The 16,060-nt window shown below is 40.8% G+C and overlaps 1 protein-coding gene across 5 annotated transcripts in view; it reads right to left on the bottom strand.

The window, feature by feature from the left end:
• The window catches only part of UBR5 (ubiquitin protein ligase E3 component n-recognin 5), a 69,076-nt gene that overhangs the window by 10,797 nt on the left and 42,219 nt on the right, over positions 1-16,060 (bottom strand). For 4 of the 5 annotated variants that reach the window (XM_035126422.2, XM_035126425.2, XM_035126423.2 and 1 more), the window contains exons 23-44: positions 15,846-15,997; positions 15,348-15,443; positions 14,801-14,924; positions 14,362-14,459; positions 13,637-13,785; positions 13,129-13,220; positions 12,459-12,605; positions 12,249-12,367; positions 12,028-12,154; positions 11,784-11,913; positions 11,417-11,577; positions 9,694-9,933; positions 9,111-9,234; positions 7,812-7,923; positions 7,150-7,281; positions 6,342-6,599; positions 5,798-6,066; positions 5,224-5,435; positions 4,736-4,966; positions 3,226-3,299; positions 1,732-1,904; positions 1,020-1,133 (exon numbers count right to left, since the gene is read on the bottom strand). In XM_035126422.2, coding sequence (XP_034982313.1) covers positions 1,020-1,133; positions 1,732-1,904; positions 3,226-3,299; positions 4,736-4,966; positions 5,224-5,435; positions 5,798-6,066; positions 6,342-6,599; positions 7,150-7,281; positions 7,812-7,923; positions 9,111-9,234; positions 9,694-9,933; positions 11,417-11,577; positions 11,784-11,913; positions 12,028-12,154; positions 12,249-12,367; positions 12,459-12,605; positions 13,129-13,220; positions 13,637-13,785; positions 14,362-14,459; positions 14,801-14,924; positions 15,348-15,443; positions 15,846-15,997 — 3,334 coding nt within the window. The remainder of the gene's footprint in view (positions 1-1,019; positions 1,134-1,731; positions 1,905-3,225; positions 3,300-4,735; positions 4,967-5,223; positions 5,436-5,797; positions 6,067-6,341; positions 6,600-7,149; positions 7,282-7,811; positions 7,924-9,110; positions 9,235-9,693; positions 9,934-11,416; positions 11,578-11,783; positions 11,914-12,027; positions 12,155-12,248; positions 12,368-12,458; positions 12,606-13,128; positions 13,221-13,636; positions 13,786-14,361; positions 14,460-14,800; positions 14,925-15,347; positions 15,444-15,845; positions 15,998-16,060) is intronic. The other variant, XM_035126424.2, reaches the window with a different exon arrangement.

Raw genomic sequence — 16,060 nt, 5'->3', positions numbered from 1 at the left:
CTGTAAATCAAGACCAAACTTTGCCTACAGATCATGGTTTGTTTAGAGCAAAACAAACCCCCATCACTGGTTCAGGCATAATGCTACAGCCCAACTTAGTGCATCCATAGTGAATCATTAACTCTTGTCATCATGTCGTACAAACAAGGTCACTATGGTGCAAGAACCCAAGCTCTAATACTAGCTGAGCCAGAGAGTCAGGATTAACTTGACTGGTCCTATAGAAATCAGTGGGATCAAAGTTCATTTTTATCCATGGATCTCTCCACTACATCAAAGCAAGCCCTAAGAATGTCCAAGCTTATAATATACATAGTATTATAGATTGAGATGAGGAGCACTCCAAAATAGCAATGTGGAATTTTCAGATCTAATATTCTATGGGAGCAGGCCTTTTCTCTTCCAATTATCATCCTATTAACACCTAAATTTAATTTTGCATACACACAAGTAGCCATGAACATTTGGAAATATCCATTGTGGATGCATCCATCATATAAACATCTAACGAGCCTTTTTTTGAAACAACTTCTATGCATTCTCCACTTGGAGAAAGAGTTAATAGCTATCTGACTGCTCACTAGAGGAACAGGCAGCAATTGTATTTGGGTACGGCCTGTCTTCCAGCTACTGCAATTGCATTTCCAGAATCTGAAATGAATACTATGGTAATCTTGTGGTTCTTTAAGGCAGTGTTTCCCAACCAGTGTGCCTCCAGATGTTTTGGGACTACAACTCCCATCATTCCTAGCTAGCAAGACCAGTGGTCAGGAATGATGGGAGTTGTAGTCCCAAAACATCTGGAGGCACACTGGTTGGGAAACACTGCTTTAAGGCAGGGGGAAATCCTTAGAAGGTCTGGAAAGGTACTGAGTGTAGTGGATAAAGAAATATGGATATATAAATATAGACTTATTCTTGGTTTTTTAGCAAAATAAGAGTGAAGGAGAAAGTGGAGGAATGGAGAGGGAAGGAAGCAATGTTATGAATTTGTAACATGTATCACAATAAATTCATACCTCAAGACAGTTTCTATCCACAGTCACTTCCATTAAACACTTTCCACTATTGGCAGAGGATGAATATAGACCCTGACTTGGCCGACCAAACAAATCTTCTTTTCTAGCATTTGGCTGAAAAAAACCCAGAGGTAATTTACATGTGAGCTAACACTGATGCAGATGCAACCTTCCTGATTACAACGTAAGCAGCTGATCCATGCATCTCTTCTCTACAGTGAGAATTTCAATTTTTCTTCCTCACATACCACCATGCTTTGAGGAAGAGTAACATGGCAAAAAAACTACTGGCTGTATCAATTCCTCCCTTGCATCTGAACAAATTAGCTACCCAGACCCAGGAACAGCACTCCAAATGACTATTACAGGGTTTAATCTTAAGGAATATTTTGCTTCACTAACATTAGAACTGATTAAGGCACTGGGTAGTTAGCTTGTTTTGCAATGGGTGCGGCGGAACTAAGCCAACCATAAAAGGCTGTTGTTTGGAAAGACGGAAATTGGAATGGTGTACCATATCTTAACAAAAACAAGATTGACATATTGGGCAATAAGGCACTGAACTTCCTACTGCATGTATTAGCAGAAGTTGTAGCTGATTTACAATCTGCTCACAATTGCTTAACAATGGCTAAGGTGTCTGGAGTATTAAATTATGTGTGCAGCTTAGGAATCAAGCAATTTAAGCTTTCACTTTCTCAGTTAATATTACCTGTAACAGATGTGGCTGGTCTGCTAGTGGAATGGCCTCTGCTAGAGGAACTTCAAAAGGATTGGGCGGAATACAGCCAAGGAATGTCATGGAATCTGATCGTCGGAAGAATGGATGATTTTGGCCTGTTTCAGCTGGAAGGGAGTCATCATCTTTGTCATTAAGTGTAGCACCTGAAAAGTGTCCAGTTAAAAAAAATCATTACAATATAACAGTGATTATTTGATACAGATTTGCTCTGTTACCCTATGTCGATAACACTTCGCCAGTTTTTTAGGACAAAATATCAGTAATTATTCCACTTTTGTCTGCTTCTTGATTATTAGCTTATATTTTTTCCAAATTATTAAAAATAGTAATTGTGAATAATTATTATTTATATGCTGCCCATCTGACTGGATTGACCCAGCCACTCTGGGCAGCTTCCAACAAATTAACACCCATAATACTTTTGCACATTTAAAATACTATATAAAAACAAGGAACAGCATTCAACTACCCTTCCCTTTTAAAATATTACTATGACTCCCTGTCTATTTTTTAAATCTTCCCTCTTTTCTACCATTTACTTCTCTTGTCATTTATCTTTTTCTCCCTCCAATCTTGTTGCTCTTCCCTCTTTCACTTCCATCCCTCCCACAGAAAACTTCGGCATCGTAACAGCCATCAAATGATTGCAGCTAGTTCCTTCATTCTTTTCAAATAAGTACTTCAAAGCTGAACTTGTCAGATTACTCATTGGATTTCTATTCAGACTGCAGTTCTGCAGACAATTTGTCTTCTTCTTTCAGTCTCTGTCACTCTCTCTCTCTCTCAGGTGCCCACATCCAACACAATCACTTTTTTTGCAACTAAGCTACTGGAATTTTCCACCCTACGTTCAGGCAAGAAGCTAAACGAAGAGAAGGGTGGCTGGGCAGGTTCCTAGTACCTACATAAAACTGTGCTGGCTAGACTGAAAAATTTGGTTTCTAAAGCCTTCTAAACTCAACCCACTAGAAATTCCATTTTCCAGCATCTACAAAGGAAGGGCAGTCCATGGGAATGCCTACGTCATAAAATGGTGTTGCTACTGCCACAAGCCCTTATTCCCTAGATTCACAAAGTTAAATCTGGGAAAGGAGAACACAGAAATAAGCAGAGAGGGACAGTGGGGAGCTCATCCAGGAGTCCTAATGTTAGGATTTTTTGAAAAACCACACTAGGAATACAAGATGAATTGGTGTGGGTGAACCCATCACTACCATAAACCCTAGAAGCTGACTAGATAAGTTATTTAGTCACAAAAGAGACACTCTGAACATTTTCAAAGGCATTGAACCCTGTAGGTCCTACGCTGACCCCCTGAAAAAAAAACAGCTAGGACTTCATTTTTATCAATTTTATTGTTCTTGAACAATTATTGATGTCCGTGAATCATTGAAACCCAAGATCCAGAGATATGATCAAGTCTCTATCCAGCTCCCCACAACCCCAACCTGAACAAGTACTAACTTTGATTTGTGTCATCATCATTTTCGTGCTCTGAATCTTCATTGTCAAGACCAAGTTCCAAAAGTTCCCGGGTCCTTTAAAAAAAGTGAATGACAGGTTATTTTAGATGGCACGTGGTACTAAAATTTACAACTAGTGCTGCACAAGAAAAATAATTAAAAGTATTCTATCAGCTATACAATCCTACAGCTATACCATACACATGCAGGTTCCGCTTTCCTCAGAAATCGTTCGTTAAGTGAGAGTTTGCATAAAAGGCTTAGGATTGCCATTGATTCCTATGGGGGAAATCCCAATGTGTTGCCATGGCTTGCCGGCCTACTGCTTGCCCCTCCATCCTGAATTACTTCCTGTAAAGCTGCCATTTTTACCAAGATGACAGTTCTTACTGTGCTCCTATTTCCTCAGTCACAGCTTCATTTGAGGGGGTCCTCCAGCTGCTGACTGGAGCTGCAGCCAGAGGCGCTGTCCCACCCCACCCCACGAAGCTGTGACTAAGGAAAGGAGTCTGATAAGGAGCCTGAGCTCAGTAAAAATGGCAGGTTTAAAGGAGGGAATTCTCTGATATTTGTATACACAGAGGTTCCGCTGCTCGGGTATCTGATTTACATGTTCGTGTAATGAGGTTAGGGTACAAATTCTTAATGTCTGGATAAATGAAATTTCACATAATGAGTATTCGGAAAATTAAGACCTACATGTATAGACCTACACATATATAGTTTATAATGTAATGTTCTAACTATAAATGCAAGTGAAGGCTTAGTGCCAAACCTATTTATTTGTATCATTGTGTGCAACACCTTTCAACAAATTCCAAAGGGTGGTTTAAATCCAAAAAGCTGAATATATTCAAACCCTTCCACTATTTTAAAAACAAATCCAAGCACCCAAAGCAAGAACATTCATTTCCTAAGAAAAGAATAACTGGGAGAATAGTGTGTTTATGATTATGATGAATGTTTCACTTGCCTTTCAGAAAAATACTTTGAAAGACAAAAAAGAAATAATAGGATTGGTTTGTGGGTCTTTGTAAATTGGCTTCTATGAAATTATTAAGTTTCTCGGTACATTGGTCTGTTTCCTGTTGAAAGAGCTTGAGTGTCTGAACTTTGGTTTCGTCAAAGAGCTATGGTCACTTGGGTAAATATATGCTGGGAGAGGAATGGACGCATGTGACCATCAATTATTTGATCTGACCAATGTATCATTTAGACCACATTTCTAGTTTGGTACTGGGGGTCGTTCCCTCCTTCATTTTGCAGATGCCAAAACTGAAAATGTTCATATTTCTAGTCAATTCTCATAACCAGGACAATATTTCAGCAGCAATAGCTAAATTCCTACCAGAAATGCATCATCTTCAGCTATACATATATACTAATCTACTGCATATGCTACATATATAACCACAAGAAATATGCATTAGTGTTATGAATGAAAGGGGAAACCAATGCCCCTCGCTGTGCACAGTCTAGCTGTGTTTCCACTGAGTAATTGGCTTCTGTACCTCTTCCGTTCCAGCTGAGGTGTATCCAAGGTAGTCTGCTGGTTCATTGCTTTAATCCAATAAATGAGAGCTTGAAAAACATATGCTACATGTTTCAATGAGCAGACATCCAAAACTGGAAGAACATCAGAATGCTCATCATTGTGAGAACGCATCAAGGAGAGGGCGTAATTTAAGAAGTCCCCCCTTGCCGACATCATTCCCTGACGAGCACTAAGCAGTGTAGCACGCCTGTAATGATAAAAAAAAATGTTTTGGGCCACAGAAGTGCATACAGTAGTATAAACAAGGGTAAGCCTCTGCCCCTGGGCTGCTTTATTTGGCAACACCAAGAGAAATACTTGTATTTTAGACCAGGGGTGGCTAATCTTTTGGTCAGCCAGCCCTCCAAGGGCTACATGTCAGTGTGGATTACTGCACTGATTTTGGCCTGTGGTTACTATTGGGGGGGGGGGCTAACATACAACTATTAAGGTCCATTTGCATACCTTCTGCCCTCCAAAGTTCTTAAGCTAGCTTCTTCTCGTGCTGTCATCCTCTCCCTCCTGGTTGAGTTCTGTGATGCATGAAGTGGGTGGTTTGGGTGCCCTGGGTCCCCAGCAGAGGCAAGAGCAGAACCATAGCGCAACTGAGCTTCAGTGGAATCCATAATGCTCACCATCCAATTCCACGTGGGTATCAGTTTTTCCTCAACGTAGTTCTAAATCAAATGTGATCCACATTTTGTATACATACACACAAACATTAAAAAATCAGACAAGTTCTGAACCATACTCCATTGAACCAATTACACAATGTATCCACTTGGTTCGTCAATTCCCCAATTTTCCAGATTCAACTGTTACCTTTACTTAGTTCCCCATCCACCAGTATTAGGGTCTGGAGGAGGGGAGAAATTTCCCTTCCTGGTGGCCAATATAGGGGGCAGAAGAATGATAATAAGCATGAAACAGTAGTTATTTAATGTGACAATACCAAGGAATTTAAAGGTGGAAGCCAGATTTTGCATTAAAGACACTCCAATTTAAACATGGAAATTAGCATATCTTTGTTGCATTTTACCTGCAAATTCACAGCATCCTGGTAGGTCAGCTTCACAGCAGCTGGGATCTGAGAGTACACCAGGTGATTGTATTTGGGAATGAGGCCCATCAGATCAGATATTTGTCGGATCACAATGCTATATGCCCTCGCCAAACTGCTTGCCGATGTCAAATAGCTGCTAGCATTGCTAGCCTCAAGAGCCGCTGCTGCTGCCGCCGCACTTGTACTGATGGTGCCACTTCGACGCAAGTTTGATGGATCAATATAAATCAAGCCTGCTGAACTTGCTACAAGTAGAAAGAAACACATTCAGGGGGCGTCAACAGCTAAACAGAAGTGAGCTCCAGTATTAACACAAAGCAGATGATCAATATTTGATCCTATCCAGTCCATAAATGATTCTTAAAATGACAAAGCACTTCACAGCAGCTTATGAGAAGATGCATACAAATTACTTGTATCCCTTCTGATCAAGAAAAAACAAAATAAAAAAATCAGGTCACTGGGTAGGAAATCAAAGAAAGGCCCAGTGAGGTAAAAATAAAAATCATTTTTATAATACCTGCTGGAGCAGAGGTACTAGATGGAGCCGTGCTGGTAGTCCTCTGATTCTGGGTGTTACGTACAGCCCACTGCATTGAGCGGGGTGCCTGGGCGGCACCATTGGCATGAGAGCTGTTTGTTGTTCGCTCCAGAGGCTCGTCTAGCATAAAGGTCTCTTGCTCTATATCATCACTCTGACTGCTGCTGCTATCTGAATCACTGGTGTCATTGGACTGAGAGTCATCCTCAGAAAAAAATGCTGGAACACTGCTAGCACCTGTGGGGAAAGATATACTATAAGGGTCGCTGAGAAGAGAGCAGGGTGAGCTTTATTTATTAGGCCAGAAATCCAAAGTATACTGTGGCAAGAAAAACTTTTTAAGAAGCACACAAATATTTTCCTACCTCGCGTTTTTTCAACATGTTTTTAGAAGACAGAGCTGCAGATGCAACCCCATCTTTACACATCCCTCAGGCGGCAAGCATAACAAGATTATTAACCTGACAGTTGCTGCTTGGTTTTATTTTAAATTGTTTTTGTTGCTGTAACCCACCCTAGGACCTTATGGCAAAGAGTTCTATTAACAACAACGAACAGCCACAATAATAGTTAAATATTTCAGATTTTCTCCTACAAAACAGTCAAGGTAACTTAAAAAATAAGCAACTTGTAGACTTCAAGGTTTGCCCATCAACCTCTCTCGGACTAGGGGACACATTTAAATTCTTTTAATGATGTACAGCAATATATTGTCCCGTCCCGTCCTGTCCCGTGCCCCCCCCCCCCAAAATCACATAAAAATGAAGGCTGATAAAAAGAGTATTACCTGCTTCTGATCCTGCTGTAGCTGCAGTGACAACACTTCTTCGCCCACTAGCATTGTCCTGGTTGCTATGGTTACTCTCACTATCACTCTCTGTTTCTGCTGCTGCCAGAAGATCCAACTCCATATCACTTCCTAATAACAAATTTATAGAATTGTTAACACAGTGGTTTGCATGATACAATATTTCAGATTCTTCACAAAGCTATCTTTCATTTTAAGCTCTCCCACTGCTTAACTGTTGAGATGATTAAGGCACTCCAGTAGTACATTAACTACTGCTTAACTCAACCGCAGAAAACCCATACGTTTATCTCACAAGCTTGCTGTTTTTGATACCGATATTACTAATGCACAATTACCAACATGCATAGCAATACAAGTTAGACTGGAATAGGGGGTTGCAAAAGCTTTCTGTTTCATTTCCAATTAACCCAAAGAAGGTTCATTTTAGTCCCTTGTGCATGGTAAAACCTACGGGTTGCATCCAAACTAAGACAGCCACACTTAGGTCCCATTGAAATAAATATAGAATGTCAGCCATCACTACCTTCAATGAGGCCAAACTGAGAGGAAATAAGACTCACTCAGATACAGAGGACTTATTCTGGATCCAACCCTGTGCATGTCTTAAAATGGCTAATAAACATGTCCAGGTATCATACCATCTTCATCATGCTCATCATGCTGCCCTTCTGCCTCAGCATTTTCCTCGCCATGTTCTTCTTGCTCATCATGGTGGTCTTCTTCCCCAGCTACTCCCTCTACCACCTCAACCTGAAACAACAAGGTTTTGGGGGTTGTTGGTTTTTTTGCACCATGTAAATGCTTACGATCTTCAAGGACATTTTGTAAATACAGCTCTCAAAGCTATGGCTGTTTTAGGCATTTTCTATATTGTTCAATACACTTATTTTGCGCTCCATTCCTAGTTTTGGGCCAGCCCTGTAACATTTTGCTACCTTAGGCAAATAACAAAATGGCACTTCGCACACATAACTCCACCTACAGAAGTATGGCATACTGATAGCTGAATCTTATTCTAAGACTGGTGATGGGACATCTGCCTGCTGTAGAATGTCAAAAGTAAGTGATGCTCTACTATTTTTCTCACATATGCATTTTTTGTTGTGATGAATATAAAGTGAACACATTGAATGTGTTGCTGAGTTCACAATAGCTTTTTGTTATTATGTATTTTCTAAATTAAAGAGAACTTTGAGGCTAAAAAGTGGTGCTCATACTCATAAAAGTTGGGAAAAGGGGGCATCAAACTGGCTACTCCCGGCTCAGACAATAGACCAGGGGTCCCCAAACTACGGCCCCCGGGCCGGATGCGGCCCAATCGGCCTTCCAATCCGGCCCGCGACGACTCCCGCCGCCCGCTGCCGCCGCCCGCTCTCACGGTGCGCGGCGCAGCGACGATCTAAAAAATCGGCAAAAAATCGCCGAAAATCCTTTGTGCGCATGCGTATGGGCCTCTCCCGACCCGGAAGAGGTCATTTCTGGTGCACTTCCGGGTCGGGGGAGGCCCATACGCATGCGCACAAGCGATTTTTGGCGATTTTTTTCCCGCCCGTGTGCGTGTGCGCATGCGCACGGGCGCGCACTCCCCCGCCCTCCGGCCCGCTGCGCGCGCACTCCCCTGCCCTCCGGCCCACCGCGCGGTCGGCGCGGCGGGCACCGGCCCGCCGCGCAGAAAGTCTGGGGACCCCTGCAATAGACAAAGCCATTCTCTAAAGTACCACAGGACTTTCTGCTGCTAGAGGCTAACATGGATTCATTTTTGGTAGTGTGTAACACCAAGGTTGTACACTCATTACATCCCAAATTGCAGTATAGCTGAAAATTCACAAGCCAACTTATTATTTTGCATTCTAGTACTAGATTCATTTAACATTTGCACTGATAATTACTTTAAAATAACTAGAAAGTTGCCCATTGAAAATAATTAAGACAACAACCTCTTCAACATCTGCGGACACAATGTCATCTTGTTCTTCATCTCTGCCACGAACTGGTTGAGACTGACTGATTCGCCTTTGCTGTGGATTTCTAATAATATAGGACGACTGAGACTGACTGGAACTACAAGAAAGAAAGAAGCCTTTTAAAAAAATATATATTTACACAGCATCATCGCATATGATTTTCTTCTCTTCACACAAAAGTATCAACTTAAATACAGCAGACAGAAGAACCTCCATAAGTATACTAACACGAGTAGTTTAAAATAGTCAGTTTAATATAACAGATTTCCCTTCTCGTTTTTGAAAGCTTCTTCATTTAAGTTCTTTTGAGCTACCAGTCCAGTCCACTTCCCATGTTAGCTGTACACCTTGTTCTACCTACGGCTTGTTTAACAAAACCACAAGCCATCTCACACATGAACAAAGGAGCCTCAGCTTGTTTCTCCAAAGCTTGGTTTGTTTGCCAGCTGCTCTTGCTTTGTGCCTCTCTACCACAGTGAATGTCTGGGGGTGGATGGGCAAAACATATATGATTTAGAAGAATGCATTTATAATGATAAACATTAAGGAGCATTACCTGCTGGATTGATCAGATGACGGCCGGGGAGGTAGTGGTTCTACTGAGAACAGCTCTTCGCTGCCTTGCATAGCATCTATACTAGTGCTTGCCAATGTAAAAGGTGCCGTAGGGCGTGCAATACCCATTCTGACTGGGATAATGAGGGATTCCGCTACATTGCACAATTCCTCCACAGCATAAGGTAGCAAAGCTTGGAATACACGCTTGCATTTCCCAATTGGCTGTGGAATGAAGTTACTGGAAACAAGACGTGGGAAGGGAAAACACTGACATCAACAGCCACATTCAAAAAGGTTCAGAATACACACAAACCAGGACAGCTTGTTTAATGGTTTTGTATTCGCACAACTATTTATCTGTTCATCCTGTTCAGTCAATAGTCAAGTTGCATTGCTTCCCACTTAACACTGCTAAAATACAGCCCTTCTGTCTCTTTGGCAAAAATTCTAGTCCCCACCTCTAGTCTAGGCCTACTGTTCCACTAGCTGTCCAGTGGATACAAAACAATATGCTGAACTTTACCTTAAACTGAAAGAAAGTTAGAAGTATATTATACAGTTGGAGCACTGTGTTTATGGAAAAAGACTCAAAACACAACAAGTTTAATTATAAAACGAGGACTAACCCATTAATGTAGCTTTTCATAAATCAAAGCATATTTATTTATTCTGCAGTCTTTATAGCAATATGAATCAGAGGCAGAGTGTGGCACCCAAGTTATAAACCATGGCAGGCTTTGGCTTACAGATGGTGGGGGACAATGATACTATCCGGGATGCTGTATGGAGACATGCATCCCAATTTGTTCCTATGTTTCAGGATACACAGCATGAGAAAGCCCCAAGGTTTCTGTGTAATAATGTTATCTGTAGACACAGATGTGCGTATTTGTTTCACTGTACTAACTGAAACGTGGTTTGAATTCACTCTCCAGAGGACTGTTTCCAGTTGACGTGTGCACCACCTACAAAATACAATGACATCTACCCTTGAAGATGATCTGGAAGTTGCAGATGGTGCAGAACATGGCCACACGGCAAGAGTGGTACAGCAAATTATATGAAGGAACTGTGAGATTTGAATTAGGGAAAGAAAACCAAATGGCGGGAGGGAGGGGAGTCACAAGCTCGGCAGAGCGATTGGTAATGAGATGGGTAAATATACAGTATGTGGAAATGTATTTTGTTTTGCTTAATTGGAAAATCCAATAAAAAGTATTTTTTTAAAAAAGAGTAGTACAGAAAGATGGGACCGCACAACACTGATCCTGCATGAACTACACTGGCTACCTATTTTTTGGTGCTGGGTCCAACTCAAAGGTCTTTATATATTAAAGTGCCAACAACTTAGGACCTCACTACCTGCTAGTTCTCTCCTTATCTGCCAGGCCTTGCAATCTGCAGGAGGCAGCTCATTTTGTAGACACACCAGTGAGCATAGCTTGCTATTGGGGTGTGTGTGACATGGGATAGAGTCTTTTTGGGTAGCCTCACACTTGTGGAACTCCCTCCCTATGGGGATCAAGTTGTCCCTCTCACAGTTTTTAGAAAACAGCTTCATTCACAAGGGCATTTGGGAGAAGTCTGAGAGCATATGGCTACTCTTGATGCTACTGAACTGGTGAGGGGCATTTTAAAAATAACAAATCTTAGGCATTTTCTCTCACTGGCCCAAGCAGTAATTTAAGTTTGTTTTTTTTTTTAAAAAAAAAGAAGCTTACTTTTTCTTTTTTGAGGAAGCCATTTCCACACTGAGGATAACAAAAACTCTTGCCACAGAACGCAGAAACCTCATTGTAACAGAAATTGCTTCTTCTCTGCGACCTGGAGTGTATTTGTTCTGCAGTTCCTTTACAAGTGTCCCCAGCAAAGTATCTAAAAGCTGTAAAGAAAAGTTTACTGGAGCAAATGTCTACTCTGGCTATGCAACCATGCAAATTCTTGTGCAAAGGAACTGTAAACATAAAGAGTTATGACAAACTTGCCACAACTTAGATCTGCTAATCACATTAACATTCATACCTTCTAAACGCATAAGCATTGAATGGACAAATTTCTTTGGTACTGTGTTATTTAAATATGCCTTACCAGTATGTCTGCTGTACACTTTACAATAAGGCAGTGTGTAAAACAGTCCAGCCGAATAGTTCCACTTTGCTGATTAAGATACACTTGTTCTTCAGGCAACAGATGACCAATCCTACTGCTTGCACTAAGACTTGGAAAAAAGCAAAAGAAAACAGGGGAAGAGGAAATATAATGTAAGTTGCCAAGTCCATGATACAAAGTCAGTTCTCAAAAGTGTAATCATAACTAGTTCGTTAATACACACGGGTCTTTGTTCTCCTGTGAGCCAAACATGATCATAGACTTCAGTGCATTCCAATCTTGCAAAACCCGTTCCAAGGCAAGCTGTGCAAATCGTGGAGGTTCTAAATCATGATCTGGCATATCCGAATCTAAAGCCAAGGAATTAAAGAAAAGCATGTAATCAGTTACTGCAGCAGTTGCTACAATAAGAGAAAAATCTTGTAAACGAGAAAAGGGTCCCACCTTCAGGATTTGCAGTCTTACGATTACGGTCTTCCCTAATTCTTGGTGGCCTATACTGGCAATGTTCTACTGTTTGTCTTGCAACTGTCTGCACCAAGAAGAGCAAAAGATGTTCCCCCCTGTAAACATACAAACAAACCAAGAGTTGACATACGGACCACACTGGGGCCTTTTGTGGGGCAGATCAATCCCACTAAAAGGGACACTTGCCTACTATTTGGCATGGTGACAAGGTTTGTGGTGGTAAGCAGCCGGAAAAGCAAATCAAGACGAGCAGACTTCTGTCCTGCAATTAATGTTTTGCACTTGCATTTCTCCCAGCAGTCACAGTAGGCTGTTGGGGATGTGCGTTTGAGCCTGAAAGTAGAGACAAAATGTGTAAATACAATTTATAAACACCAGTTTCCATATTGATATACACTACAACCAGTTTCACTACGTCCATAATCATTTTTAAAAAAACACTGCTAATTCAACTGAAGTGTTTTTCATCTAAATACCATTTTCCAGTTCTTGTTTATGAAAGGCTACATTAGTCTGAGGAAACGGCGGCCTTGAAAATGGGGTGGCAGTTTCTCCCCCTATTATCAGTCCTAAGTAAATGCCTGATTTATCTCACCTCTCTGACACTGCTGGAGAGGAGGCTACCTAGCTGGTTACATCTCCCCTCCCCATCCCTACACTGTGGACCCAGGCCCAAGTTGCAATTCCAGTTTCCTTCAATTATCTATCAATCCATTCACTAACGAAAATTTTAGGTACAGCAGAGCGCTAAGAGAAATAAAATTCTACTGCATTTTCAAGCAAAATGAAACCGAATCACCCCTGAAAATACAAAACAACCTACAGTAGTCTCGATGTTAGGAATAAACACACGTACTTGCAATCATGACCTTTGTGGCACACCCTTGCGCACTCTGTGCAACAGCACAGAGACTCCAATAAACCGCATGTTCTACATTCAAATATATCCTACAAAGAGAAAATTTAGCATTTTAGCGGGGGAGGGGGAGAATGGAGTACTATGTGTAATTACGATGCTGCTTTTAAATGGTAGCTAACAATTCTAGACGTGTCTACTTAGAAGTAAAGAACCGTCAAGTTCAATGGAACTTACTCCCAGGTACGTATGCACAAAACTGCAGCCTTATTTATTCTTCAAGAGTTTTCAAGTTAGATTACATTAAAATAATGTTAAGCTTCTTGTTAATGGTTTCTTGTGAAGCCAAATAGAGCAGTAAGAAACTTTCCCCCCACCCAGCTATTTCCCCAGAAAACCCAGCAGTAAGAGAAAGGCAAGAATTTAAAAATCTGTCCTTAAAGGCTCAGGAATATGAGCTTGTTTTTACACCTAGCACAAAAAAACCAATTAAGTTCCCTTATTTTACCTGATTTATGTGCTCTGCACCAGTCCATGTAAAGCTGCAGGTATCATTGCAACATAGGACATATAAAGGAGAGTCATCTGGGTTTGTGCCAGTTGGACAAACCATTCCCATAAACACATCCTCTTCTTTTTCACTTGAAGTTGCCTCCGCTTTTTAAAAAAGGAGAAAGGTATTGCTTAAAACGAAGTTTTGCATACTCTTTGAAGAGCTAGCAACTTAAGGTAATAATTCTCAAAGGCCCTCTATGAAGAAAACAAAACATCACGGCACTGTAACATTACTGAACTACACTGCACATCAGCTAACCGAATGCACTGATGGTTCCCTCCAAAATGACTTCAAATTGTATTAGTTATACTAAACAAAATTCCTCCTCTATGGGGAACAGGTTTTTATCTTTGTTTCATTGAAAGCTGCCACTATTCACAACCTTCTATCAATAATTGCCCTGACCTATTTTCACAGAAAAGAAAAGAAACCCAATGGATATCAAAGCATCACCTCCTGCAGGGAAATTATTACAGGAAATTGTATCTATTGAATCAGACACTTTTTAAAACCAAGAAGATAACAGGAAGTTATTCACGGACAGCAGGAAGACTGGCATTTTCTATTAATTCAATATATTACATGTTATTCCACTGTCTAATCCAGAGATTTAGGAAGGGGAAAGCCATCAATTATTGGCATACATAAAGCAAGAATCACAATTAGAATTCACATACCTTTGGCAACTTTTTGTGCAGTTTCTAAAATGGTAATCGCTGCAGGATATGCTCTGCCGCTTACAGCAGACATAAACGGTGTCATACCTCTTGCATCCCTAAAAAACAGTAATATGTCAGTATCATTTTCAGTTAAGTTAAAAAGGCAGTCTTCTAGGTTTATCAGAAAGAGCCTGATTTAGTACTGCCCCAACTTTTAACATTAAAATGAAGGTAACAGATCTGATGCATAAACAAAAACAGAAAAATCAATATACAGTATTAACAAATACAAAATGCAGCATAAAATGTAATGGCTTTGTTTAACTCTTCTTGTTGTTTATATCAAGGCTCAGTGCAGCTTTGCAAAACATACCCAATTCCCTCAACCATTCTTCATAAAGCTTGGCTTCCCAAGTAGATGAAAATACTACAAGACATGCACGTAAAGACCCCTTACTTGGCCGATAGCAGTTCCCGAAGATAAGGCTGTAAAACCACACTGTCGCATAACAATTTCAGTATGAAGTGAGCATTTGCCTTCCGATCCTTTGATTCCACTACAGAGGGCTCTGTAGAAGGACCTGCAAATTGGAAAAGTATTGGTGAAAAATAGCTGCCTACAAAAGTAGCTCACTTACTTAAAACATTCTAGACAAGAAGAGGGATTCCTGTATCAAGCATTTATGATTAGCCAACACTTTCACAATGTCAGAAACCTAATGCTAAATTATGAATCTGAGTGTATATAAAGAATTGGAAACTTCATGTCTTGAACCAAGACTGGCCAACATATTTTAATGTGTGAAGCGGTGCCAAATAGTTTTAACAGGACAAACAGACTGATACGTTAAGCGCCCTTATTCATTATACAGAACGATGGGAAGATGCACCTTCAAGTTATAGGAGGGAACATTTAAGCTGCACTAAAATACATGTATGAAGCAAGCATTTGCCATTTCTTTTTGTTAAGTCATATGCAAGTGTACAAAATAGCATGTTCTCACCTGGTATCGTGGAGGTGCTGGGTCCTTGGCCAGTGCCAGTTGTTGCTGTGGTAAGAGATCCCACAGCAGGGGCCAGGATAAAATCAATGTCACCATCTTTTAGTAAACAGAACAGTAGGATGCACATCAATACATAAAACACATCCCTGGCAATATGCGCACTCCACAGAAACTAACCACACTATATCTTTAAATTTTCTTTCCTTCCAAAGGCTATTCAACAAAATTACTTGTAAGTGCAGCTAACATTATAGGAGGTAGCAAGTCACATTATTGAAATAATCAACATCTGCCTACAAGCTGTAATCAGAAAATCTTAACACTCAGTTTTCACCTGAAAGCACAGAAGTGGCTAACTAGCTAAATGCTTTGCACCACTGAAATTGTAATAACATTGATGCAATGCATTTCTTATTCCTACGCTCTTTCACAAGTTCACACGAAAGGCAATTTATATCTACTTTTACACGTATGCGCAAGTGCATGTGAAAATCTTACCAGGGTCCATCGCAGGAGGATCAGGCACCCAGCTTGGAGGAGCAATGGGAGGAGAAACTGGATCCTGATGATCACTAGATGAAGCCCCTGCTTCATGTCTGCCCAAACCTGCTGCTCTCAGAGATCTTCTCATCATTTCTCTCAGTCGCAAACTAAGACCAAACAGAAAATCCTAAAACTAATGCTGCCTGTTCTTGCACAGAGAGCATACTGAA

Source organism: Zootoca vivipara, chromosome 8 (assembly GCF_963506605.1).
Source record: "Zootoca vivipara chromosome 8, rZooViv1.1, whole genome shotgun sequence".
Lineage (NCBI taxonomy): Eukaryota > Metazoa > Chordata > Lepidosauria > Squamata > Lacertidae > Zootoca > Zootoca vivipara.
Note: the sequence above shows the minus strand (reverse complement) of the source record. Positions and strands in the feature narration are given on the sequence as shown.